The sequence below is a fragment of the Oncorhynchus kisutch genome, linkage group LG2, assembly GCF_002021735.2.
Source record: "Oncorhynchus kisutch isolate 150728-3 linkage group LG2, Okis_V2, whole genome shotgun sequence".
Classification (NCBI taxonomy): Eukaryota; Metazoa; Chordata; class Actinopteri; order Salmoniformes; family Salmonidae; genus Oncorhynchus; species Oncorhynchus kisutch.
In genome coordinates this window covers 9,360,911-9,388,791 of record NC_034175.2, presented here as the reverse complement: position 1 = coordinate 9,388,791, position 27,881 = coordinate 9,360,911, and the positions used below count along the sequence as shown (strand labels likewise).

The window sequence follows — 27,881 nt, the reverse complement described above, 5'->3', positions numbered from 1 at the left end:
TCTCAGACACCTATGTCAGTCTTGTCCTTGTGGCATGTAGTATCGGCTATTCCCTACCCGGAACCAGAGGGACGGTTCGGTTAGATGAGGCTGTCAGAGGCATGATGGACCTCCATAATATCTGTGGAAATTAGACCATGAACAGGACATGTATGTGATTTATTAGAGAAAATATCATTCAAGTTGGTGACAAATCTACAGATAAAATCTACACAATGATCTGTGAAAAGCTAGGCATGAAATTGCTGTCTCTGGGATATGAGAAAAAAAAGGATCAGTACCTCTTCCAATGCTCTTGGGGGCGCCTCTGAGCTACGTAACACCTACAGTATGTATTCCGTAACATTTTGTAAGCATTTCAAAATATACATAGAAACATGAGTGCCAAAGTATAATAAAACTTGCATTTAAAACTACAGGTAAGTCTTTAGAAGAGTGAGGGAGGGGTCATTTCATAATGTTGAGTGAGTCACTTGCAGTCTGTGGGAAAGGCACATGAAACACATATCACGTTCTCATCTCTGAAATGACAGACGCAGAGTTTTGTCCAACAACGTTTTCACACACACATAATGTGCACTGTCCCTGTAAAAATCAAATAAACTCAAACTCAAACATACACACGCACATGGTCGATAATGTGTTGGATCAGTGTTGTTTCACCATGTCCCTCTGATGAACTCTTCTGGTGTCTTGACGCCACTCAGTAACACGTTTGTCCCCTCACTACTCTCTGGACACTTGGTACGACCTGGGGGAAAAAACACACATGAAGACAATTAATGAAATGTCCATTTACAGTATCCAGGGTCAATTCATCTAAGGTCAGATAATCAAATTTGAAAAAACATTGATTATTCTAACATCAATTCATCAAACAATGAAAAAAAATGTTTTTACAGAACTGTACATGGCTGACAAACCAATCGATTACAGCCAAACAATGCTTTAAGCCATTTGTCAACAATAGGATCTAAGTCAGCAGTCCATTCAGTGATTATGACTGATGTCAAGACTGACTTTAGATACTTCCTCTATGCAGTGATTTATCCATGTTCACAGTACTGTATCTACATAAACTCATCTAGGCACACAGATACTCACTCATGGTATAGATAGAATACAGTAGCATTCAATACCAATACAGAATGATATCCCTAAACATTGCAACCCAGCTGGTCCACTTGGCTTTTTACATAGTCCCTTTATAGTCAGTCACGTCACTGGAACACCTCCATTACAAATACTGGTGCATGATTGGGCCTGTGTTCCATAATGAGGTCACAGCCACAAAAGCGTTGCCACAGTTGTGTCAGTTGCAGTATGTGAAGCTGAAGGTGACGTGTGTGTGTGTGGTTGGGTGTATACTGTATGTGTGCGTGAGTGCGTGTCACATTGATATGTGGCTAAAGAGGACTACTCACTTCCCTGTGCCCACATGACACCTAGGCATCGGGCATACTTTACCACCTGTGTGATAGAGAATGAGAGAGAGAGGAAGACAATAAGAGCGATAGAAAGAGCTGTTTTTATGATAACAGTACAGTATTAACAGTGTGAATACGACAAAGCAAAGAGACACGGAGGGTAAATGTTTTCTACTCACAGCTAATGACCATAATACCCAGGATGAAGAGCGCTGCAGCCATAGACAGACCAACAACACGGAGGAAGTAGTAGTCTGAGCACAGACACAGTGACACATAGATGAGTCTATTACCATGTGATTGTAACCCATGTTTGAAAGCATTGTGGTATTGATAAGTGGATTTTAGCTGCTTGGTTAATCATTGTATTTGTTAACTTTGGAAAAAATCTGATTCTCTTACCATAATTGAATGGTTCATCCCACTTTGCGTCTGTGATCAAAAAAAATACAATATCACTTAGTTTTTTTTAAAGACAGTACTTGCATTGTGTGTTTTTAGAGCATAATAGGTGTAGCCTATATTCCTGCAACAAAGAAAGAGGTGGGAACAACAACACAATGAGATGACAACAGAGCGGTCTGGTCCAGTTGATGTGTTGTTGAAGCCACATCTCAACCCTTACGTAAGCCTGCACAGCGCAGAGGGACACACTCGGAGACTTCTTATCTCTTACATCAGCCACAATGAAGCATTAATCTGAGGACAAGTTAGAGACAGCGAGCTGAGGTGCTGTGTTTCTGTTTCACAACTCCTCCAAGGGTTTTGTTTGGGAGATGGGGAATTGTGATACTGTCAAATTTGCTGTGAGATAGCAATAACAAAACTCAGAAAACCCCACCAGATTTAAGGCAATGGTAAGCTAGGAAATGCCTTTGTTACCCCAGGCAACAGGAGAAACGACGGCGGTATTCTCAGAGGTGGTTGGAGATGGTGTCACTATGGACAGAGAGAGAGAGCGAGAGATAAAAAAATTAACATTTTCTCTGTCAGCATTTTGAGTCCTTATCTCTGTCATATGGGCCTGTACATAATTACATCTCATTAAATTCCAGGTGCATTCCTTTTATGTTCCACTCCCTTTTTTATAGAATTTCTGCATATTTAAATGGCACGACTCTCATAGGAAATCGGGTCAGTCTAATTACACTTTTTAAAGCGTATCAGTGGTGTCCCTGTCAGGTGCTGTAAAATCCACTGTCTGTCTATCTTAACGAGAAAGGGGAATGTAACATTTGCTAATTACAGAGCTAATTCGATTTTAAATTGCATGCACCCTTGACGTGAAAGACAGAACTGGTTATGGGATTTTCTTGATAGCAAAGCATCCATTCACTATAGCTCTGTTGCGGTGTGTTTCAGGGACTACCAATAGGAGTGTTTATTTTTCAGGGAACAGGTCATTCTTAAATGTCAAGGAGGGAATAAGAGGTTTGTTATTTACCTGTGGTGGTTAAGGACTTAGCCGTGGGTGTTGTTGACTTGTTTGTGTGAGCTGAGGAGAAAAGCAGAGAGGATGACTTGGTCTGTGGCAAGGCCACACAATTTGAACTAGAAATGTAATTTTATATGAAATACAATTGTGTGACTTGCTTCAGCTCTTTAAAATGATTTGTGTGGTAGTTGAAGAAGTTTGGAAGGTTTTCATTAAGTGAAGCAGTGAAATACAAAGTCAAAGTTAAATATATTAAAATATCAGGTCTGATTACTTTGATCGACTGCTATATCAATCCTATTACTGATGTGTGGGGTGTCATGTAAAAATGCCCACAGCGTGACATAGCTCACATTCAATTATTATTGTGAGCACATTTTAACACTTGTGATTGGCTGTGATTGTGACATCACAGCATGAAAAAGCTCACAGCTTGAGAATTCTCACTGGTCAATTGGATATCTGTGTTTTGTAGGTAGATAACGTCAGTGCCTGATTGAAATTGACACTAAAGTAATGACCACTTTTTAAACATATTATTGTTTGTTTGTCTTCTGTCTGGCCTGACTAGTTAGCTCGCATCAGGTAACTTTAGCAAATGGGTGGAATGGCGAGAGTTAGCTGTTTATGTGTTGGCATAGCGAGTGCTGCATTGCCTTTTTTCTGGAGCAATTTTGATTGGTAGAAGTTCTGATTTCAGATTTATACAGCAGAGAAATAGGCTAATATTTCATAGCCTCTACGGTTTTGTCTAAGTTGTTGGGAAAGTAGCTGACTTGTGTCAAAAGCTACATTGTTTACAGTGCATAGAATGTTGGAAGTTCTGGGAATTTTCAACAATGGGAGCTTTAGAATGTTGAAAATATCTCATTACAGTGGATAAAGTTGTTTTAGGAGGACAAAAAGTCAAATAGTTTAAAAAGTAAAAGTTTTATCAAAAGGTTTTATGAAAGAAACTTAATCCAGATGGAATGGCATTGTCACGCCCTGACCGGGGTTCTCTATGGTGTTTTAGGTCAGGGCGTGACTAGGGGGTTTTCTAGGTTTTATTTTCTATGTTGGTGTGGCCAGAGCCTTCCTCTGAGCTGGTGATCAGTCCAGGCACGGTGTCAAGTCCCGCTCCATGGCCGGAGCTTTCCTCTGCTCCGGCACGGCGTTCAGCCTGGCTTCATGGCCGGATCTGTCTGAGCAGGTGCTACGTCCCGCACCGGAGCCGCCACCGATGCTAGTTGCCCACCCTAACCCTCCCCATCTAGGTTCAGGTGTTTTAGGTCGGGGCGTGACTAGGGGGTTTTCTAGGTTTTATCTTCTATGTTGGTGTGAGTATGGTTCCCAATTGGAGGCAGCTGATGATCGTTGCCTCTAATTGGGGATCATACTTAGTGTGGTCCTTTTCCCACCTGTGTTGTGGGATATTGTTTTGTCTTGTGCACTACACGTTAGTTTATGTATTTGTTGTTTGAAGTTTCACCTCAATAAATATGTGGAACTCTACTCACGCTGCGCTTTGGTCCACTCATTTAAAGACGTGACAGGCATTTCTATTTTAAACTATGTAAGAGCAGTGGTTTTCCAGATAACTACAACAAGTCAGAAATAAGTGATACATCCTTTAAATTGTGCTATTTAAATGTTTTCCTTAAGTAACTACATTCAGACTACTACACTTTTAGTCATAAGGAATTAGAAAAGTTGTAGCCTATTATTTAGCATCTAGTGGAAGAAGTTTAGAAGTTTGTTAGTGTTGATAAATTGAGGCTGGTATAGTAGAAGCAGTGACTGTTTTATAAATAGCTATAGTAGCCTTTAGTGTAGTAAGTGGCCCAGAAGTAGTAGTAGCAGTACATTCTAGTAATAATTCTGAATGTTTTAGGTAGGTAGGCCATGGGTTAGCTATAGTAAGTGGGGTCACTATTGTAGTTTAGTTAATGAGTGTGGGAGGTTGTTATAGTGGGTTGGGGTGAGCTGTATGGCATAATCAGTCTTATGTGCTCCCCCAGTGCTATAATCTGATTGGTAGATAGTATGTGGAAAGGTATAGTAATAGTCCCTCAGCCCATTAAAAGGTCAATTTAGTCCACCAACCCCAAAAGGAAACAAAAAGACTTTCAGTAAACAGTCAAATTGAGGTTTTGATGACCAATATGTCACACCCTCTACATTTGTGTCCTACTTGCTGGGAAAATGGTCAACATTTCAGTTGTTCGTAAAAGTTGAGAAGAAAAGTAGTTGATTTGATTACTAAAACAGCTGTATCGTTTGATTGGTAGAAGATATTTCTGTTCTGATATCAGCTTTAAATAGGATAGAAGTAGACTAAGATGTCATACCCTCTAAGTTTTTGTCTAGCTTGTTGAGAAAGTGGTCAAAGTAGCCGATTTGTGTCAAAACCACATTGTTCACAGTGAATAGAACGTTAGAAGTCCCAGTTTCAGAATGGGAGTTTTTAAAGAGTCACTGCCTTTAAAAATCCCCTTGAAAATGGCCTGTGTGGTGTCAATATGAGTCAGAAACAGTTAAAGGGTGTAAATGGGATAATTTTGGTCATGAAGTCCGTCTCGTCTACAACGGAGTTTGGAACATCTGTGCGTCACAATGGGTAAATGAAAGTTGTGTTTTGAGTTGATTTCCTTTTGCCCACCAACAGGCTGAGCAGCTGCGGTGAATGCTCTCTATTCAATGTATTAGACAGTGAGACGCATCTGCCCAGCAGCTCATGTCGCACATTTTTTTACTTGAGAAATACTGCACCAAACACCTTAATTAGATGTAAAACTGCGCAACTAAAACATCCTCTGCAAAGACTTAAAAGTTATTTCATATTTCTTGAGTTATCTTAGATTTATTCTGTGGATTTTGAAGAAGGGAAACAGGCTTCTGCATCTATAGTGTCTCATGGGGGACAAAAATCATTAACCAAATGCAGAATCAGTCAGGAAACACACCGCTAAAACTGAAATAATGAGAAAAACACGTGGCAATCGACGTGTTCAGTGGCTCTTTAACAATGGGAGCTTTAGAATGTAGAAGAAAGTGGGTGAGGTTTATTAGAAGCTTAATAGGATAAAAAAGTATAAATGGTTTCAATCACACTGGTCCTGACCGGCCTGCATGTTTTAAAGGTTGAATTTCTATCTTAAACGGTGTAAGAGGAGTAGTGTTCCAAATAATAAGTACGATTTCTTCTGTCGCAAGTTCCATTAATGAAATAGTCCGAAATAAATTATACATTATTTAAAGGGTGACTTCTTTCGCAAGTCACAGTAATTCCTCAAATTGATTCCAGCTACTGAACCAAAGCCAGTTAGGAGGGGGACAAAGTAATTACAAACATTGGTGCTCTAGCTGCCATGGTTTACGGACATTGATTACCATTCATCCTGCTGGTGAAAAAGATTTAAAAGCAGGTCCTATTAAGAGTGAAGTTCTTGAGATTAACGTTGAGTTGTGGCAGGTGGAAAGATACAGAGAAATATGAAGTAGCCCCATGTGACATCATCTAGAAATGAGAAAGAGGACTGTACCAGTTCTGTCTGGAGTCACTTCCACCGGTCGATTGGGGTGTGTGGTGGTAGGGCTCTGAGCAAGGGACCCTGTTGACAGAAAACAAATGACATTTCAAGCATTACACAAACAAAGCAGTTGGGTGAAACCTAAACAACACATTACAAGACAGTCGGAAGCACAAAACATGGCTTCCAAATAACTACAACAAGTTAGAAATAAGTGGTACATCCTCTAAATTGAGGCATTTAAATGTTAAATGCGTAGTAGTGAAACATAGTCAAAAGTGCATATTTCATCATAAATAACTACAGTCAGACTACTACACTTTTAGTCATAAGGAATTAGAAGTTGTAGGCTGTTATTTTGCATCTAGTGGAAGAAGTTTAGAAGTTTGTTAGTGTTGATAAATTGAGACTGGTACAGTAGAGGAAGTGACTGTTTTATAAATAGCTATAGTAACCTTTAGTGGGAGACTAGGTAGTAGTGAGTAATCCAGAAGTAGTAGTAGCAGTACATTGTAGTAGTAATTCTGAATGTTTTAGGTATGTAGGCCATGGGTTAGCTATAGTAAGTGGGGTCACTATTGTAGTTCGGTTAGTGAGTGTGGGAGTTGTTATAGTGGGTTAGTTTAGTGGGTTGGGGTGAGCTGTGTGGCATGATCAGTTTTATGTGCTCCCCTAGTGGTATAATCTGATTGGTAGAAGATAGTATGTGGAATAGAATAGTCCCTCAGCCTGTTAACAAGTCCCTTTATTCCACCAACCCCCAAAAGGAAACAAAAAGACTTACAGTGAACAGTAACATTAAGAGGTTTTGATGACAAGGCAGAAGGTTTTGGTCCCTCTGGTCCCAGGTCCAGCTCTGCCTCACATCTGTACTCTACTTCACCCTCATATCTCTTGTGGGTGATGGTGATAGTGGAGGACATATTCACTAGTTCCTTTGTGGAGTCATTAAACGTTTGAGTCTCTATAGTTTCATTCCCTTTGTACCACCTCACAACCAGGTTCTGTAGAGGAGCGATGTTCAGGATGTCACACTGCAGCTGGTACTCCTTCCCCTCCATCATTGGACCAGAGTGGCTCAGAGGAGAGATAGACACGCTGTCTGGAGTCACTAGAGACAAAATAGTTACACATAGTGAAATATAATTGCTTTTACTGACAAAACTACCAAATATAAGTAAAAGAAAACAACTTACTGTAGAGAATGACAGGGAGAATCTCAGTACACTGACTTCCATTTTGTGACTTGATGTAGCATTTAGGTTCTATTGTCCAGTCCATGAGTCTTCTCACAGTCCAGGTGACATAGTTTACATTTCCATGCAAACCTGTATCTCCGTACGTGGCCTCCCACCTCATCCCCTCGGGGTCTGTGGATGATGTGCAGTTGACTGAGACTGATTCTCCATATCTCACCACTACTCTGGGAGGGTTGAGCTCAACAGGACAGGAGGCATGTGTAGGTGCACCTACAGTTCAGAGCATGACAGAGACCATAATCATATCATTTACTTTCTCAAGCAAACTTAGCTTAAACAAAAAATATATCCCAAGTATAGGCCTAGAATGCAGAACAAATAAAAAATAGGTTGCATTAATAATGGCCTTTTTCAGAAGGCAGTTTCTAATCAGTAACCTTAAGCTGCAAAGTGCAACCTTTTGGGCGACCTGAGCAAATTAACATGGATATGTGAGTTATACAGTGGAAAGAAAAAGTATGTGAACCCTTTGGAATTACTGGGATTTCTGCATAAATTGGTCATAACATTTGATCTGATCTTCATCTAAATCACAACAATAGACGAACACAGTGCCCTTAAACTAATAACACACAGATTATTGCATTTTTCTTGTCTATATTGAATATATCATTTAAACATTCACAATGTAGGTTGGAAAAAGTATGCGAACCACTCGGCTAATGACTTCTCCAAAAGCTAATTGGAGTCAGGAGACAGCTAAAATGGAGTCCAATCAATGAGACGAGATTGGAGATGTTTGTTAGAGTTGCCCTGCCCTATAAAAAAATCACAACATTTTTGTTTGCTATTCAGTAGAAGCATTGCCTGATGTGAACCATGCCTCGAACAAAAGAGATCTCAGAAGACCTAAGATTAAGAATTGTTGACTTGCATAAAGCTGGAAAGGGTTACAAAAGTATCTCTAAAAGCCTTGATGTTCATCAGTCCACGGTAAGACAAATTGTCTATAAATGGAGACAGTTCAACTGTTGCTACTCTCCTTAGAAGTGTTCGTCCTGCAAAGATGACTGCAAGAGCACAGCGCAGAATGCTCAATGAGGCTAAGAAGAATCCTAGAGTGTCAGCTAAAGACTTACAGAAATCTCTGGAACATGCTAACATCTCTGTTGACAAGACTACGATACGTAAAACACTAAACAATAATGGTGTTCATGGGAGGACACCTCAGAAGAAAACACTGCTGTCCAAAAAAAACATTGCTGCACGTCTGAAGTTCGCAAAAGAGCACCTGGATGTTCAACAGCGCTACTGGCTAAATATTCTGTGGACAGATTCATCTTAAATGGAGTTGTTTGGAAGGAACACACAGCACTCTGCCTGGAGAATAAAAGGCACAGCACACCAACATAAAAACCTCATCCCAACTGTAAAGTATGGTGGAGGGAGCATCATGGCTTAGGGCTGCTTGCTGCTTCAGGGCATGGACAGCTTGCCATCATGGACGGAAAAATGAATTACCAAGTTTCTCAAGACATTTTGCAGGAGAATGTAAGGCTATCTGTCTGCCAATTGAAGCTCAAAATAAGTTGGGTGATGCAACAGGACAACAACCAAAAACACAGAAGTAAATCGCAACAGAATGGCTTCAACAGAAGAAAATACGCCTTCTGGAATGGCCCAGTCAGTCCTGACCTCAACCCAATTGAGATGCTGTGGCATGACCTCAAGAGAGCGGTTCACACCAGACACCCCAAGAATATTGCTTAACTGAAACAGTTTTGTAACGAGGAATGGTCCAAAATTCCTCCTGGCCGTTGTGCAGGTCTGATCCACAACTACAGAACACATTTGGTTGAGGTTATTGCTGCCAAAGGAGGGACAACCAGTTATTAAATCCAAGGGTTCACATACTTTTCCCACCCTCCACTGTGAATGTTTACACAGTGTGTTCAACAAAGACATAAAAACATACCATTTTTTGTGTGTTATTAGTTTAAGGAGACTGTTTGTCTATTGTTGTGACTTAGATGAAGATCAGATCAAATGTTATGACCAATCTCTGCATAAATCCAGGTAATTCCAAAGGGTTCACATACTTTTTCTTTCCACTGTTGATATGTCATTCTTCATTGAAAGCAGGTCTAAGAAGTGATAGATCAGTTCCGTGTGAACTATTTCTATGGTTCCGGTTATCAAGTTCAGTTTTTGCTTTCAGTTTTGTACACCAGCTTCAAACAGCTGCCATACAACATTTGTGGCTGTGGAAAATATATTTCAGTTTAGATGGTAAAATAATTCTCGACACTATACAGTGCATTCAGGACATATTCATTCCTTTGACTTTTTCCACATTTTGTTACGTTACAGCCTTATTCTAAAGTGGATTTAACTGTTTTTCCCCCTCGTCAATCCACACACAATACCCCATAATGACAAAGTAAAAACAGTTTTTCTAAATGTTTGCAAATTTATGAAAATATACAACTGAAATATCACATTTACATAAGTATTCAGACCCTTTTCTCAGTACTTTGTAGACGCACTTTGGCCGCGATTACAGCATAGAGTCTTCTTGGGTATGACACTACAAGCTTGGCACACATGTATTTGGGGAGTTTCTCCCATCCTTCTCTACAGATCCTCTCAAGCTCTGTCAGGTTGGATGGGGAGCGTTGCTGCACAGCTATTTTAATCGGGTTCAAGACCAGGTTATGGCTGGGCCACTGAAAGGCATTCACAGACTTGTCCCGAAGCCACTCCTGTGTTATCTTGGCTTTGTGGTTAGGGTCGTTGTCCTGTTGGAAGGACCTTTGCCACAGTCTGAGGTCCTGAGCATTCTGGAGCAAGTTTTCATCAAGGATCTCTCTGTACTTTGCTCCATTCATCTTTGTTTCCATCCTTACTAGTCTACCAGTCCCAGCTAATGAAAAATGGATGATCAATGGAAACAGGATGCACCTGAGCTCAATTTCGAGTCTCATAGCAAAGGGTCTGAATACTTATGTAATAAGGTATTTCTGTTTTTTATCTTTCATAAATATGCTAACATTTCTATGAACCTGTTTTTGCTTTGTCATTATGTGGTATTGTGTGTAGATTGCTGAGTATTTTTTGTTTTAAAATAAGGCTGTAATGTAACAAAATTTGGAAAAAGTCCAGATGTGTGAATAATTTCCAAAGAAACTGTACGCGTCGACTATTAGAATATAAACACATACAGTAGCCTACTATTTTTTTTTTTTTTTTTTACAATTAACTGAATTACTTACCAGAGGAGAAGGACGGGAAAACCAAGACTAAGAGATATTTGTGTAAACTGTTCAGAATTGTCTTCTGTGGGTGTTCTGTGGGTGTCACTGAGTAGGCTGATACCCCATTTCATGAGTGCACAATCCCTAGGCTAGACTGTACAGTGCAATATGAATGTTCAATACACACAATTAGCTGACTGGATAGGTGACTTGTCAAATAAAAAAATTATTGTATTTTGTCAAATTTACAACAACATTCCAACCTTTGTTTTGCCTTATTTAGTCCAAATATGGCATGAATCCAGTATTTGTATCTGTTTGCATCAGTTTCAATGTAACTTTTATTTTGAAGGTGAACTAGCGATTCTACTATTGTGGTCAATTGTTGTTGTGGCTCAGTTCACATAGGTGCTTCAGTACGTGGGGTCCCTATTGTAGTTTGGTTAGTGTCAGTGGGGTTTCTTATAATGGGTTAGTTTACTGAGTTTGGGTGAGCTGTGTGGCATAATCAGTCTTATTTGCTCCCGCAGTGCTATGATTTGATTGGTAAAATATATTTGTTCTGATTTCAGATTTGAAAAACAGAGAACTAGAAGATTTCATACGCTCTACGTTTTTGTTCAAGTTTTTGGAAAAGCGGGCAAAAATGCAGTTCTTCTGAAAAGTTGGGAGAAAGTTGGCAATGTTGTTACTAAAACAGCTATATCGTTTGACTGGTAGAATATATTCTATTCTGATTCAACATTTGAATAGCAGAGAAGTAGACTAAGATTTCATACGCTCTACGTTTTTGTTTAACTTGGGAAAGTGGTCAAAATGGCAGTTCTTTCAAAAGGTTGACAGGAAAAGTACTTGATGCTCTTACCAAAACATCTAAATTGTTTGATTGGTAGAATATATTTCTGTTCTGATATCAGATTTGAATTAAAGAAAAGTAGACTAATATGTCATACCATCTTTGTTTGTGTCTTATTTGCTGGGAAAGTGGTCAAAATAGCAGTACTTTCAAAAGGTTGAGAGGAAAAGTGCTTGATGCTCTTACGAAATGCTTGTGCTTCTAGTTCCGACCATGCAGTAACATCTAACAGGTAATCTAACAATTTCACAACAAGGAATGATTAAGAATATGTACATATAGATATATGAATGAGCGTTTGCCGAACGGCATAGGCTAGATTCAGTAGATGGTATAGAGTACAGTATATACACATGAGATGAGTAATGTAGGGTATGTACACATTATATAAAGTGGCATTGTATAAAGTGACTAGTTATACATTTATTACATCCAATTTTATATTATTTAAGTGGCTAGAGATTTGAGTCAGTATGTTGGCAGCAGCCACTCAATGTTAGTGATGGCTGTTTAACAGTCTGATGTCCTTGAGATAGAAGCTGTTTTTCAGTCTCTCGGTCCCAGCTTTGATGCACCTGTACTGGCCTTGCCTTCTGGATGATAGCAGGGTGAACAGGCAGTGGCTCGGGTGGTTGTTGTCCTTGATAATCTTTTTGGCCTTCCTGTGACATCGGGTGGTGTAGGTGTCCTGGAAGGCAGGTAATTTGCCCCCGGTGATGCTTTGTGCAGACCTCACTACCCTCTGGAGAGCCTAACGGTTGTGGGCGGAGCAGTTTCTGTACCAGGCGGTGATACAGCCCGACAGGATGCTCTCGATTGTGCATCTGTAAAAGTTTGAGTGTTGAAGGGGCGCTGTTGCGACTTCTTCACCACGCTGTCTGTGTGGGTGGACCATTTCAGTTTGTCCGTGATGTGTACGCCGAGGAACTTAAAACTTTCCACCTTCTCCACTACTGTCCCGTCGATGTGGATAGGGGATGCTCCCTCTGCTGTTTCCTGAAGTCCACAAACATCTCCTTTGTTTTGTTGATGTTGAGTGTGAGGTTATTTTCATGACACCACACTCCAAGTGCCCTCACCTCCTCCCTGTAGGCCATCTCATTGTTGTTGGTAATCAAGCCTACCACTGTAGTGTCGTCTGCAAATTTGATAATTGAGTTGGAGGCGTGCATGGCCACGCAATCATTGTTGAACAGGGAGTACAGGAGAGGGCTGAGAACGCACCCTTTTGGGGCCCCGGTGTTGAGGATCAGCGGGGTGGAGATGTTGTTTCCTACTCTCACCACCTGGGGGCGTCCCATCAGAAAGTCCAGGACCCAGTTGCATAGGGCGGGGTCGAGACCCAGGGCATCAAGCTTAATGATGAGCTTGGAGGGTACTATGGTGTTAAATGCTGAGCTGTAGTCGATGAACAGCATTCTTACATAGGTATTCCTCTTGTCCAGATGGGTTAGGGCAGTGTGCAGTGTGATTGCGTCGTATGTGGACCTATTGGGGTGATCAGGTAGGGTGGAGGTGATATGATCCTTAACTAGTCGTTTAGCTCAGTTACCTTAGCTTTCTTGGGAACAGGAACAATGGGGGCCTTCTTGAAGCATGTGGGAACAGCAGACTGGGATAGGGATTGATTGAATATGTCCATAAACACACCAGCCAGCTGGTCTGCGCATGCTCTGAAAACACAGCTAGGGATGCCGTCTGGGCCTGCAGCCTTGCGAGGGTTAACACATTTAAATGTTTTACTCACGTTGGCTGCAGTGAAGGAGAGCCCGCAGATTTTGGTAGCGGGCCATGTCGGTGGCACTGTATTGTCCTCAAAGCGAGCAAAGAATTTGTTTAGTTTGTCAGGGAGCAAGACATCGGGGTCTGCGATGGGGCTGGTTTTCATTTTGTAGTCCGTGATTGACTGTAGTCCCTGCCACATACCTCTCGTGTCTGAGCCGTTAAATTGCGACTCTACTTTGTCTCTATGCTGACGCTTAGCTTGTTTGATTGCCTTGCGGAGGGAAAAGCTACACTGTTGATATTTGGTCATGTTTCCGGTCGCCTTGCCCTGATTAAAAGCAGTGGTTCGCGCTTTCAGTTTTGCGCGAATCCTGCCATCAATCCACGGTTTCTGGTTGGGGAAGGTTTTAATATTCGCCGTGGGTACAACATCCCCGATGCGATTGCTAATAAACTCGCTCACCGAATCAACATATACATCAATGTTGTTGTTCAAAGCTATCCGGAACATGTCCCAGTCCACGTGATCGAAGCAATCTTGAAGCGTGGAATCAAATTGGTCAGACCAGCGTTGGACAGACCTGAGTATGGGCGTTGTTATGATCACACCACAACTCGTTAATCATAAGGCATACGCCCCCGTCCTTCTTCTTACCAGAGAGATGTTTGTTTCTGTTGGCGCGATGCGTGAAGAAACCAGGTGGCTGTACCGACTCTGATAACGTAGTGAGCCATGTTTCTGTGAAACAGAGAATGTTACAATCTCTGATGTCTCTCTGGAAGGCAACTCTTGTTCGGATTTCGTCTACCTTGTTGTCAAGAGACTGGACATTGGCAAGTAGTATACTTGGGAGTGGTAGTTGATGTGCCTGTCTACGGAGCCTGGCCAGAAGACCTCGCCGTCTGCCCCTTCTGCGGCGCAGTTGTTTTGGGTTGCCTGCTGGGATCCGATCCATTGTCCTGGGTGGTGGACCAAACAGAGGATCCGCTTCGGGAAAGTCGTATTCCTGGTCATAATGTTGGTAAGTTGACGCTGCTCTAATATCCAATAGTTCCTCCCGGCTGTATGTAATAATACTTAAGATTTCCCGGGGTAACAGTGTAAGAAATAATACATAAAAAAATAAAAAATACTGCATAGTTTCCTAAGAACACGAAGCGAGGCGGCCATCTCTGTTGGTGCCAGAAGTCAATACAGTGGGGAGAACAAGTATTTGATACACTGCTGATTTTGCAGGTTTTCCTACTTACAAAGCATGTAGAGGTCTGTAATTTTTATCATATGTACACTTCAACTGTGAGAGACGGAATCTAAAACAAAAATCCAGAAAATCACATTGTATGATTTTTAAGTAATTAATTTACATTTTATTGCATGTCATAAGTATTTGATACATCAGAAAAGCATAACTTAATATATGGTACAGAAACCTTTGTTTGCAATTACAGAGATCATACATTTCCTGTAGTTCTTCACCAGGTTTGCACACACTGCAGCAGGGATTTTGTCCCACTCCTCCATACAGACCTTCTCCAGATCCTTCAGGTTTCAGGGCTGTCGCTGGGCAATAAGGACTTTCAGCTCCCTCCAAAGATTTTCTATTGGGTTCAGGTCTGGAGACTGGCTAGTCCACTCCAGGACCTTGAGATGCTTCTTACGGAGCATTAGTTGCCCTGGCTGTGTGTTTCGGGTCATTGTCATGCTGGAAGACCCAGCCACGACCCATCTTCAATTCTCTTACTGAGGGAAGGAGGTTGTTGGCTAAGATCTCGCGATACATGGCCCCATCCATCCTCCCCTCAATACGGTGCAGTCGTCCTGTCTCCTTTGCAGAAAAGCATCCCCAAAGAATGATGTTTCCACCTCCATGCTTCACGGTTGGGATGCTATTCTTGGGGTTGTACTCATCCTTCTTCTTCCTCCAAACATGGCGAGTGGAGTTTAGACCAAAATGCTCTATTTTTGTCTCATCAGATCACATGACCTTCTCCCATTCCTCCTCTGGATCATCCAGATGGTCATTGGCAAATGTCAGACGGGCCTGGACATGCGCTGTCTTGAGCAGGGGGACCTTGCGTGCACTGCAGTATTTTAATCCATGACGGCGTAGTGTGTTACTAATGGTTTTCTTTGAGACTATGGTCCCAGCTCCCTTCAGGTCATTGACCAGGTAGTTCTGGGCTGATCCCTCACCTTCCTCATGATCATTGATGCCCCACGAGGTGAGATCTTGCATGTAGCCCCAGACCGAAGGTGATTGACCGTCATCTTAAACTTCTTCCATTTTTGGAAGTTGTTGCCTTCTCACCAAGCTGCTTGCCTATTGTCCTGTAGCCCATCCCAGCCTTGTGCAGGTCTACAATTTTATCCCTGATGTCCTTACACAGCTCTCTGGTCTTGGCCATTGTGGAGAGGTTGGAGTTTGTTTGATTGAGTGTGTGGAGAGGTGCTTTTATACAGGTAACGAGTTCAAACCGGTGCAGTTAATTCGGGTAATGAGTGGAGAACAGGAGGGCTTCTTAAAGAAAAACTAACAGGTCTGTGAAAGCCTGAATTCTTACTGGTTGGTAGGTGATCTAATACTTATGTCATGCAATAAAATGCAAATTAATTACTTAAAAATCATACAATGTGATTTTCTGGATTTTTGTTTTAGATTCCGTTTATCACAGTTGAAGTGTACCTATGATAAAAAAATCCAGACCTCCAGACCTACATGCTTTGTAAGTAGGAAAAACTGCCAATTTTGTAGGTTATCAAATACTTGTTCTCCCCACTGTATGTCATACCATCTATGTTTGTGTCATATTTGCTGGGAAAGTGGTCGAAATATCAGTTGATTGTAACAGTTGATAGGAAAAGTAAGTTGATTTGATAACTAAAACAGCTATATAGTTTGATTGGTAGAAGATATTTTAAGATTTCATACCCTCTACATTGTTGTCCAGATTGTTGGGAAGAAAGTAGCTGATTTGTTTACAATGAATAGAATGTTGAAAGTCAGCTTCAGAAGGGGAGATTTTAAAGTCACTGCCTTTAAAAATCCCCTTTGAAAATGGCCTTTGTTGTATCGATATGAGTCAGAAAGAGTTATTATAGTGTGAAATTGACTACAAAGTGTAAATAGGATCATTTTGGTCATAAAGTTAGTCTCGTCTATGACAGAGTTTGAAACCTCCGTGCATCACAACGGGTAAATGAAAGGTGGGTTTTGAGTTTGAGTTTTCCCACTAACATAGGCTGAGCAGCTGCGGTGATTGCTCTCTATTCAATGTATTAGACAGTGAGACACATCTGCCCAGCAGCTCTGACTTTGTTTACATGTGGCACATTTTTTTACTTGGGAAATACTCCACCAAACACCTTAGTTAGATGTAAAACTGCGCATCTAAAACATCCTCGGCAAAAAAAGTTGTTATCTTAAATTCAATCAATAGGCTTCCGCGTCAGTCGTGTCTCATGGGGGAAAAAAATCATTAACCAAACGCGGAATCAGTGAGGAACACACTGCCAAGACTGAAATCTCGTTTTTCAAATGAGCAACAGAAAAACACGTGCCAATCGACATGTTCAGTGGCTCTTTAACATTGGGAGCTTTAGAATGTTGAAGAAATCCCATTGAAGTGGGTGAGGTTCATTAGAAGCTTAATAGGTTAAAAAGTATAAATGGTTTCAATCACACTGGTCCTGACCGGCCTGCATGTTTTAAAGGTTGAATTTCTATCTTAAACGGTGTAAGAGGAGTAGTGTTCCAAATAATAAGTACGATTTCTTCTGTCGCAAGTTCCATTAATGAAATAGTCCGAAATAAGTTATACATTATTTAAAGTGTGACTTCTTTCGCAAGTCACAGTAATTCCTCAAATTGATTCCAGCTACTGAACCAAAGCCAGTTAGGAGGGGGCCAAAGTAATTACAAACATTGGTGCTCTAGCTGCCATGGTTTACGGACATTGATTACCATTCATCCTGCTGGTGAAAAAGATTTAAAAGAAGGTCCTATTAAGAGTGAAGTTCTTGAGATTAACGTTGAGTTGTGGCAGGTGGAAAGATACAGAGAAATATGAAGTAGCCCCATGTGACATCATCTAGAAAAGACAAAGGGGACTGTACCCGTTCTGGCTGGAGAGGGAGCTGCAGTAACATTCGCCACCAGAGTCATTTTGGGGTGTGTGGTGGTAGGGCTCTGAGCAAGGGACCCTGTTGACAGAAAACAAATGACTTTTCAAGCATTACACAAACAAAGCAGTTGGGTGAAACCTAAACAACACATTACAAGACAGTCGGAAGCACAAAACATGGCTACTGCTGAAATTATTCTCCACAACAATTGAGTAACGTATTCCTAGCAGCTGCCAGGGCTGAGAATGTGTCCACACACAGCCAGTGGGAGGGACAAAGGGAGGGAGTTACTCAGCTAACAACAAACGTTCCCACAACTTTAGAGAACATTCCCTTAAGAGTGTCATAAGGCCATTAAGTAATGTTTTCATAGGACTGTTCTAGTAATGTGGAAGGAATGTTTCCAAGAGACCATTCCCTTAATATCAAATAGAACTTACCCAGAACGGGGTTACCATGTTCTCAGATTTTAAAATATCAACGTTCTAGACACATTTCATGGTAACGTTGCAAGAACATTCATGTGTCCAATTTTCTATGTTATGAGAATTTTCCATCAATGTCCCACCAAACATACACAGAACATGGTTGCATGTTCTCAGAACATAATATATTAATCTTCTAGACACGTTTCAATTGAACGTTGCTGGAACATTTCTGTGTATCTGTTGTCAGGATGTCGCCTGATGGTCCCTAAGAAGTGTTGCCGAGCCAATCAAGGCCCTGAATGGTGAACCAATGATAGCTCTTTGTCTGCTGTGAACGTTAGGGATACTCGCATACACAGTGCTTTTAACATAGTGTTTTTAACGTACACATTTTGCACACTTTAAAATAGATGATTACATTGTGAATGTGCATTTACACAATAATTATTCAACATGTCTTCACCTGGGATTTGAATTTTGAATGTCTTAGTACACTGTACTGTGATCTCAGTGATTTGATTGACTTATTTCAGTATTTTAAGAGCTTTCTGTATAGTTTTCTAATGTTTTTTGGGGCATGTTAAGCTCCTAATTACTATGTTACGTTACTAATGATACTCCTGAATTACTATGATCAATGAAATAGTTTTTTTCTTGAGTGTACTTTTAACATAGCTGAGATTTACTCCAAAGTGCACTCTACCTATTGCTTACACCTATCGAGTTGTTTCATCTACATAAGTGCCAAAGGAGGAGGGGTTAGTGTTTCTTCTGGACAGGGCCTAACTATACTGGACTAATAAGCACATTCCCTAGGGCAGGGACGGGTAACGTTTATGCCCGCGGATCAATTTAAAAGTAAATGATAGGAACTCAGTTGGGGTCTCAACTTACTATTGAGAGTTAAAATAGTAGAATACAAGGTGCAAATTTTGGTGCAAATTTTGTTGTGCATCAGCAGTTTTTCTCTCGTTATGTCAGTCACTGACAGTCACTCAATTAGCCTAAGTCAGCATATATATATTTTTATTGGTAAGTCTACCGGCCAGCTATCTAAACGTGTAGTAATCATTGTTGAATTACTGACCGGGGGGGCCTCATTGATTTTGTTAGTCCACTCTCACACAAATTCACTACATGACCATAAGTATGTGGACACCTGCTTGTCGAATATCTTATTCCAAAATCATGGGAATTAATATGGAGTTGGTGATCTTAGGCTTGTGTGCGGCTGCTTTAAGGAACATTAAGGGTAACATTACGTTCTCTCTCCCTATAATTGTTAGCTGGGTCGATAGAGTGCTGTGAATGTATTCAAAGTCTGTGATAATACTAGTCTTGTGAGTGGGCAGTGCAGCATGGTTATGAAGGGGCTGCTCTGACCAACACAGAGGTAGATTGTCCTGGCCCTGAGAAACGTGAGAAGCAGGCCTTTGTACACACTCCACTCCCCATCAATACCTTCCAATTAACCACTCCATGATGAATCGCTACAAGCCCACTATGGGCCCACTGGGTTCCCACAAGCAAATGTGATTAGAACTGAATCAATTTCCTAACAGGGAAATCAGTTCTGTTGCTGAATCCCTATGAGGTCATTTTAGATATTTACAGTGTGGTTCAGAGGAGGAGAGATGTCACTGAAAAAACAGATACATTCGTTGGAATGACTCAGGACTGTTTGGACCCTAGGGGTCTGTGGAGGTACAGCAGGTGAGCCGCAAAAATATAGGTAAAAAATGTATATATTTTAATGAATGTCTCTAGCAACAACAGACTAAACAAATGTTGTGCTACATGCCTACAGTAGAAAAGAGGGGAATATCTTATTTTTAAATGATGTCTGTTTTTCTCAACTCCTAATATTGAGCTAATTACACTCATTGGAGTATCTGACATAGACTTTGAAAAAGCTCCCGAGACGACCAGTCGCGGCAAATGATGTTAGCTGCTTCAAGCCTTTTTGACTTGGTCATACATTTTTTCCAACACATTGCTAACCTTTAACCAGCTTAGCTATTAACCAACATGTATGTGGAGTAGGACTGGCACATCTATTGTATAATTATCAAATAAAGTCCCAATCAAATCAAATCTAATTGTATTAGTCACATGCGCCGAATACAACAGGTGTAGACCTTACAATGAAAGGCTTACATACAATCCCCTAACCAACAATGCAGTTTAAATAATCTTAATAAGAATAAGAAATAAAAGTAACAAGTAATTAAAGAGCATCAGTAAAATAACAATAGCGAGACTATATACAGGGGGTATTGGTACAGAGTCATTTTGCGCGGGCACTGGTTAGTCCAGGTAATCACAAGTATCTTAATACATTCATTTGAGGAGAATTAATACATAGAGAGGGTGAAGTTAGTAATCATTATACGAGCAGAATGACACAGTTGGGAGGAGAAGCTTCATTTCCAAAAGTTGAAGGTGGTCAAAATCATTTGTTTTTGAGACAGGGGTGTCACCAAAGCTGTGTTCATTAGGTATGTCGTAGCTCATTTTGAAAGATGCATTATGACGCAACAAAAGCTCCCCAAAAAATTCAGCAAAAATGACAACTGTGGCCATTTGCATTACATAGTTACCCAAATTTCTATAATCATCGCAGACCTAGTTTGGAGTTACCTTTCTAACTAATACTCTATGTTCGAGTTTACACTTTTTCCAGTTATAATGTGTGGAGGTCAAAATAATGAAAACCTATCTACCAAATCGATTCATTTTGAAATGTTGGTTACTTGTCCTTGTCATTAACATGTTCTGCTAACACATGTGGGGTCACCGGTTTGCCTGGACGGAGGTCCCTGGGCAAGGAAAGGTTGAAGACCCTGTTTTAGTTTGAGATGAGAAAGGGAGAGAGTGTGTATACAGTATGTTCATATGAGAACAGTATGTTTGACCATGGGTGCATGTGTGTATATGTGTGAGAAATAAATAAATCGTTATTTTTCATGGCTTACCTGGTAGTGTGAGAAGCAGACATACTGCCATCCAGCTCAGCTGAATCTGAAAGATGTGAGAGAGATGTGAGTGAGAGATTGATTGTGGTACAGAGTCTCAGCAGGGTCTGTAATTAATACAGCATTAAGCTGACTACTACTTCAGCTGGAAATCTGCAAGATAAGCAAAGGCCTTTAAGCAGCACAGGTGACACTGCAATGAATACAGATCACTTAGAGGCAGCCACACAGGCACATCTGCTATACCCACAATAGATTACAACAGACACATGACAACCACACATCTATCAACCTTCATTAACGCCCTGCTTGTTTGTGTTCTCCCACTGCACGTAAACACACTCACTCTCTGCCCATTATAGGGCTGAGTAACAGGTTTCAGAACCAGCTCCTATCGTTACAGTAGCTGTAATGGTTTTCTAATGGTACTCTACACAACGAGACAGACACTAAGAGCTACTGTGTGGAACAAGGGATGCGTTCATGTAGGCCTGTGACTAATATTAGTATAAAGAGGAAGTAGCCGTGTTACTGGTTTTATGTCAAGTACTGAGGCTACATGTCTTTTGAAACACAGGAAATTGTACACATAGCGGTTGTTTCTACCACTTCCCTCCCCCACACCTAAGTGCAGTCAATAAATTTTTTTCACGCAATGAAGATGGCTGACAATCTCAAACGAAATGTATAATACGATATACAAACTAGATGAGAGCACTCTCATTTTCTAATCCATGGAATTATACTTATGCCCTGTTTACATTTTTCCAACTGAATGCCATGATCTCTGTATACTTACACATATCATCACCTAGCACACATCACATGGCCCTGATTTAGCTGAATTGGAAGGTTGAGGTCATGTGTTGAGATGAGATAGAGTCCATGGCTATAACGGGAATCCTCCCACATGCTCCTTAGTACATTGTGTTGCTACCACTGCTCCCTCAGCCATCACACTGTAAATCATATCTCGGGACTCCTTAGTGTCGCCAATTAAAAATCTAGTTGCGGAATGAGGATCTGTCATAACAACAACACTTACAGCAATCAGGTGCAACTCAGAGCTTTCTCTGAGACACACAACTACTGTACAGGGTCATAATAGCTTTTTCTAATCACTCTTCGTCTGCACCATATGGTAATCGTACACAAAATAACACAGGCAAACAAGTAAACACATTCATTCTGAGGAGAATTGCAATCACCCTGACAACCTTTTAGTTCTGACAAAAAGCAGTAGTGTATACAGAAAATAACATCATCCGTAAACCAACGAGGAACCCAATGATTATTTGTTCTAGAGGGATGGAGAGCAGAGAGCGAGGAAGGAGGGAGGGAGTGACAGCCAGAGGAGTGTTTTGGTGTTGTATCAGTACCTAGCTGAGATGCCTGCCCTGACTTATTCTGATGGCAGCATGTCCTGAGGGCAGGGGAAGCGGTGACAGGTAAGTGTCAGTGGGCATCATGAGGCTTGACAGCTCAGATTAGCGGGTCACGCCAGTCCTAATTTTACTCTGAAGCCTCTGAAGCATATGTCAAGGCAAGGGCCTGTTCTTCTGGGGCTGTCCCAGCCTCCCTTCCAGACTCTCTCTCACTCCACTAACCCCATGTCTGGCCGCCTCTCACTCACTCACTCACTCACTCACTCACTCACTCACTCACTCACTCACTCACTCACTCACTCTCTCACTCTCACTCACTCACTCACTCACTCACTCACTCACTCACTCACTCACTCACTCACTCACTCACCATTGTCTGTGTTATCTTTCTGTGTGTCTAGGCTGTTTGACCGTCCGTCTGTCAATCTCGAACATCCGCCACACGTTCTCTCTCTCTCTCTCTCTCTCTCTCTCTCTCTCTCTCTCTCTCTCTCTCTGTCTCTCACTTCACATATCATACTCTCTGCCTCTCTCATGAGTACCAATGTCCCTCCATTCCTCCTCTCCTCTTTGAGTCCCAAATGAAAGTCATTCAGCTCACCTTGGTGTCCATCCTGAGTTGTCGCTTAGTTCCAGAGCTCGTTCCAGTGCAGCATCCACAGTCCCTTTCCTCTGTGTGTCAGTCAGGAACCATTAAGAACCGTTAGTCGACCACACCCTTCTGCTCATGACTTCCTCGTTCCATCCCTTGCTCACGGCACTTTTTTTTCTCTCACCCACTCTTTCTGTTTGCTGGCTCTCACACGTGGGCCTCCCCACTTTCTTTTTGTTCTCTGTCTTCCAGACTAGTCTCTCTCACTGTCAGTCTGCCTCAATCGTTCCTGTGTTAGTGGTTCTTGTCTGTCTGTCTGTCTGTCTGTCTTATACACTGACGGCTGGTGTTTGCGGCCTTTTGTTTGTCTGTCTGTCCCTCTTTTTCTCACTGTGTTTGTGTTTGCTTGTCTTTGTCTGCCTGCCTCTCTCCCTGTCTGTGTGTCTGCATGTCTCTTTTTGAATGTCTCTCTCCATGTCTGTGTGTCTGCATGTCTCTCTTTTTGAATGCCTCTCTCCCTGTCTGTGTGTCTGCATGTCTCTTTTTGAATGTCTCTCTCCATGTCTGTGTGTCTGCATGTCTCTTTTTGAATGTCTCTCTCCATGTCTGTGTGTCTGCATGTCTCTTTTTGAATGTCTCTCTCCCTGTCTGTGTGTCTGCATGTCTCTTTTTGAATGTCTCTCTCCATGTCTGTGTGTCTGCATGTCTCTTTTTGAATGTCTCTCTCCATGTCTGTGTGTCTGCATGTCTCTTTTTGAATGTCTCTCTCCATGTCTGTGTGTCTGCATGTCTCTTTTTGAATGTCTCTCTCCCTGTCTGTGTGTCTGCATGTCTCTTTTTGAATGTCTCTCTCCATGTCTGTGTGTCTGCATGTCTCTCTTTTTGAATGTCTCTCTCCCTGTCTGTGTGTCTGCATGTCTCTTTTTGAATGTCTCTCTCCATGTCTGTGTGTCTGCATGTCTCTTTTTGAATGTCTCTCTCCATGTCTGTGTGTCTGCATGTCTCTTTTTGAATGTCTCTCTCCCTGTCTGTGTGTCTGCATGTCTCTCTTTTTACATCCTCTTGTACCCAAAAAGTTTAAATAAAAAAAGATATAATTCTCACAGTACTCATACATTTAAGCATCATCAAAAATTTGTGGGAAGGGAGCTGTCCTTCACATATTCAATTAGTGCAGAACTTCCAGTAAGAAAGTGCATTGAAAAGCACGGTACTGTACTGAGAAACACAACCAGGAAATTAGCCCCACTGGGCACAGACGTTGTCAACTAACGTGAATTAAAAGTGAAATCAACAAATAAATATCACAACGTCATTGGATATAGGTTAAAAGTTAGTTGAAAAAAATACTAAATACCCTTTTGTTTATGATCATTTTTTTCAAATGCAATTAGTTTTCCATGTTTATTCAACATCATCACATTTATTTTTTGTGGGTTGAAATTATGCAGAAACAGCATTGGTTCCATCAATTATAGCCCAGTGGGGCGATGCTCTTGGAGTGTTGTCAGCACAGCCTCTCCAGCCACTACAATATTACACAACAGTGAGACACCAGTCCAGGCCGGTCACAATGGACAATGGGGCCAATTCAGGCCCTCAAACAGAGGACACAGTCTTCGCTGCAGGAGTTGGGGTGGCTTTTGGACTGTCCCCATCCAGTCACGTTCTTTACTTCTCAACATGCTGCACATCATCCTTCTCCTCCTCCTCACAAGACATGCCAATGGCCACACTGCACCAGGCCACTGGATATAATACATTTTCTTTACCTGCTGACATCTTAAAGAGAAGAAAAGGTTGTCTTCCAATAGGTGAATACGATCCAAATCAAATCAAATCAATGGCATTGGTCACATACACATGGTTAGTATATGAGGTTGAAGAGGCGCTGTTGCGCCTTCTTCACTATACTGTCTATGTGGGTGGAGCATTTCAGATTGTCCGTGATGTGAACGCCGAGGAACTTTCCACCTTCTCCACTGCTGTCCCGTTGATGTGGATAGGGGGGTGCCCACTCTGCTGTTTCCTGAAGTCCACTGACCATGGCTGAGAATCACAGGCACGTAGGCTACTGTATTCTACAGATGTCTGCAGCAAGCTTACAGTAATGCAGTGCTGTCAACATATTGTAAAATGGTGAACATTGGACATTGAAATAATACTTTACATTCAATAAAAGACTGTCAGTTAAGCATTGTTTTTTTTATTACCTCTATGGCTATTGAATAGCAAAAGACAATGCGTGTTACACATCTTTAAAATCCCTGTGCTGTTGTAGCCTACCCAACATGCAAATGCATTTAGTCACTATGTACTCTAAATGCAATGCTAGAATAACTGTTTTTTTGTATTCTGGTGTTCTTTAAACCAAGTGGTCCAGACATGCCATTAAAGCCATTAGCCAACATCAATAGTTAAAGAGGTTCACCATACTCCTTTAGCTTTAGCATGTATTCAAATCAGCCTTCATCAAATATTAACCATTAATTCTGTTTCTATTTCAACGCTGCCTTTCATAAGACAACTCTTCTATTTTTTTTTGAGTTTCACCCAAATCTAAAACTCACTTTGCATTCTCTTTGCTCACAAAACCCGCTCCAGGAAACTGTGCTAAAGATGTCTGTATGTTTTTGTAGAGCAGGACTGGGGTCATTTCTATTTCAGCTCTACTTAGTTCAAGAAGTGAAAATGTGGTGCAGCATGTAGGGAAAGGTTTTACTGATTGTATGGTTTGTGTTACTGCATTGGTTCAGCAACCTTATTAGCCACCTGGGATTGACACATGTGTATTCACTTTTATTCCGGTGTATTTTGATCTATTGTGTAGAAAAGGGTATAGAAAAGAGGTGTATAAAAAGGAAAAAACATCTCATATTAAGCTAATTAATTTCTCAATTTGTTTTCCATTCCTACTCGTACCGTTGGGACCTTCTTCTGCACATAATACATCAAACAGCCCATGACATGAGAGAAGAGAAATGGACGTTGACGTGCCTGTATTAGGCTGTCAAACCTTCAATTTAGCGGATGATAGTTCCTCTCCACTCCTCCATGATATATCGGCAGCAGGAGAGAATAGATTTCTATTTGAATAGCTGCTTGTCACTTTGACTGGAACTTAAGACAATTTTTCAGTAATGAGACAAATGTGTCTTGACAGTCCATGATGGAAAATAACACACCTAATTGAGACGGCACCAGCCGTCTGGTGAATCATTGGAATGAATCTCTTTCATATCTGGGTAGCTGGGTAGAGAGAACCGCAGATGCCTGGCAATGTGGGGGAAACTCATGTAGAATAGACTGTAGAAGAACAGACTTCATCATTATCAGTCACGTACAGTGGGGAGAAAAAGTATTTGAAACACTGACGGTTTTGCAGGTTTTCCTACTTACAAAGCATGTAGAGGTCTGTAATTTGTATGATAGGTACACTTCAACTGTGAGAGACGGATCACATTGTATGATTTTTAAGTAATTAATTTGAATTTTATTGCATGACATAAGTATTTGATACATCAGAAAAGCATAACTTAATATTTGGTACAGAAACCTTTGTTTGCAATTACAGAGATCATACGTTTTCTGTAGTTCTTGACCAGGTTTGCACACACTGCAGCAGGGATTTTGGCCCACTCCTCCATACAGACCTTCTCCAGATCCTTCAGGTTTCGGGGCTGTCGCTGGGCAATATGGACTTTCAGCTCCCTCCAAAGATTTTCTATTGGGTTCAGGTTTGGAGACTGGCTAGGCCACTCCAGGACCTTGAGATGCTTCTTACAGAGCCACTCCTTAGTTGCCCTGGCTGTGTGTTTCGGGTCGTTGTCATGCTGGAAGACCCACCACGACCCATCTTCAATGATCTTACTGAGGGAAGGAGGTTGTTGGCCAAGATCTCGCAATACATGGCCCCATCCATCCTCCCCTCAATACGGTGCAGTCGTCCTGTCCCCTTTGCAGAAAAGCATCCCCAAAGCATGATATTTCCACCTCCATGCTTCACGGTTGGGATGGTATTCTTGGGGTTGTACTCATACTTCTTCTTCCTCCAAACATGGCGAGTGGAGTTTAGACCAAAAAGCTCTATTTTTGTCTCATCAGATCACATGACCTTCTCCCAGTCCTCCTCTGGATCATCCAGATGGTCAATGGCAAACTTCAGATGGGCCTGGACATGCGCTGGCTTGAGCAGGGGGACCTTGCGTGCGCTGCAGGATTTTAATCCATGACGGCATAGTGTGTTACTAATGGTTTTCTTTGAGACTGTGGTCCCAGCTCTCTTCAGGTCATTGACCAGGTCCTGCCATGTAGTTCTGGGCTGATCCCTCACCTTGATCATTGATGCCCCACGAGGTGAGATCTTGCATGGAGTCCCAGACCGAGGGTGATTGACCGTCATCTTGAAATGTTTCTATTTTCTAATAATTGCGCCAACAGTTGTTGCCTTCTCACCAAGCTGCTTGCCTATTGTCCTGTAGCCCATCCCTTACACAGCGCTCTGGTCTTGGCCAGTGTGGAGAGGTTGGAGTCTGTTTGATTGAGTGTATGGACAGGTGTCTTTTATACAGGTAACGAGTTCAAAGAGGTGCAGTTAATACAGGTAATGAGTGGAGAACAGGAGGGCTTCTTAAAGAAAAACTAACAGGTCTGTGAGAGCCGGAATTCTTACTGGTTGGTAGGTGATCAAATACTTATGTCATGCAATAAAATGCAAATGAATTACTTAAAAATCATACAATGTGATTTCCTGGATTTTTGTGTTAGATTCCGTCTCTCACAGTTGAAGTGTACCTATGATAAAAAATTACAGACCTCTACATGCTTTGTAAGTAGGAAAACCTGCAAAATTGTCAGTGTATCAAATACTTGTTCTCCCCACTGTACGTGCATGATCTCAAATAGACCCTAACTGTAAATATTATGTTTTCAGACCAATTTAGTGAGGATGTTCACAGTACAGAGTAGTA

General features: G+C 41.4%; 1 protein-coding gene across 3 annotated transcripts; it reads right to left on the bottom strand.

Moving 5' to 3' along the window:
- Nucleotides 1-140: 140 nt before the first annotated feature.
- On the bottom strand, nucleotides 141-23,300 carry LOC109907217 (intercellular adhesion molecule 4). 3 transcript variants are annotated; one of them, XR_004202493.1, is made up of 13 exons: nucleotides 22,921-23,087; nucleotides 20,935-20,980; nucleotides 17,523-17,609; nucleotides 7,571-7,843; nucleotides 7,159-7,485; nucleotides 6,387-6,455; nucleotides 2,872-2,922; nucleotides 2,310-2,366; nucleotides 1,830-1,859; nucleotides 1,607-1,681; nucleotides 1,425-1,470; nucleotides 629-751; nucleotides 359-480 (listed from the first exon to the last, which is right to left on the bottom strand). XR_004202493.1 is itself a non-coding variant. In XM_031786829.1 (12 exons), exons 1-12 carry the CDS (start codon nucleotides 22,930-22,932, stop codon nucleotides 727-729), a joined length of 1,098 nt encoding a protein of 365 aa, XP_031642689.1. In that variant the 5' UTR covers nucleotides 22,933-23,300; the 3' UTR covers nucleotides 141-726. The 3 variants fall into 3 exon arrangements, 2 of the variants coding, with proteins under 2 accessions (XP_031642689.1, XP_031642698.1); XM_031786829.1 differs by having other exon boundaries at nucleotides 141-751; nucleotides 22,921-23,300; XM_031786838.1 differs by lacking the exon at nucleotides 22,921-23,087 and adding an exon at nucleotides 22,690-22,766 and having other exon boundaries at nucleotides 141-751.
- Nucleotides 23,301-27,881: the final 4,581 nt, after the last annotated feature.

Coding starts and splice junctions, on each gene's coding strand:
- LOC109907217 (XM_031786829.1), bottom strand. Junction 17,610..20,934: donor TCTGCTTCTCACACTACCAG/GTAAGCCATGAA, acceptor TTCTGTCAACAG/GGTCCCTTGCTCAGAGCCCT. Junction 1,860..2,309: donor CGTTTCTCCTGTTGCCTGGG/GTAACAAAGGCA, acceptor TTTTGATCACAG/ACGCAAAGTGGGATGAACCA.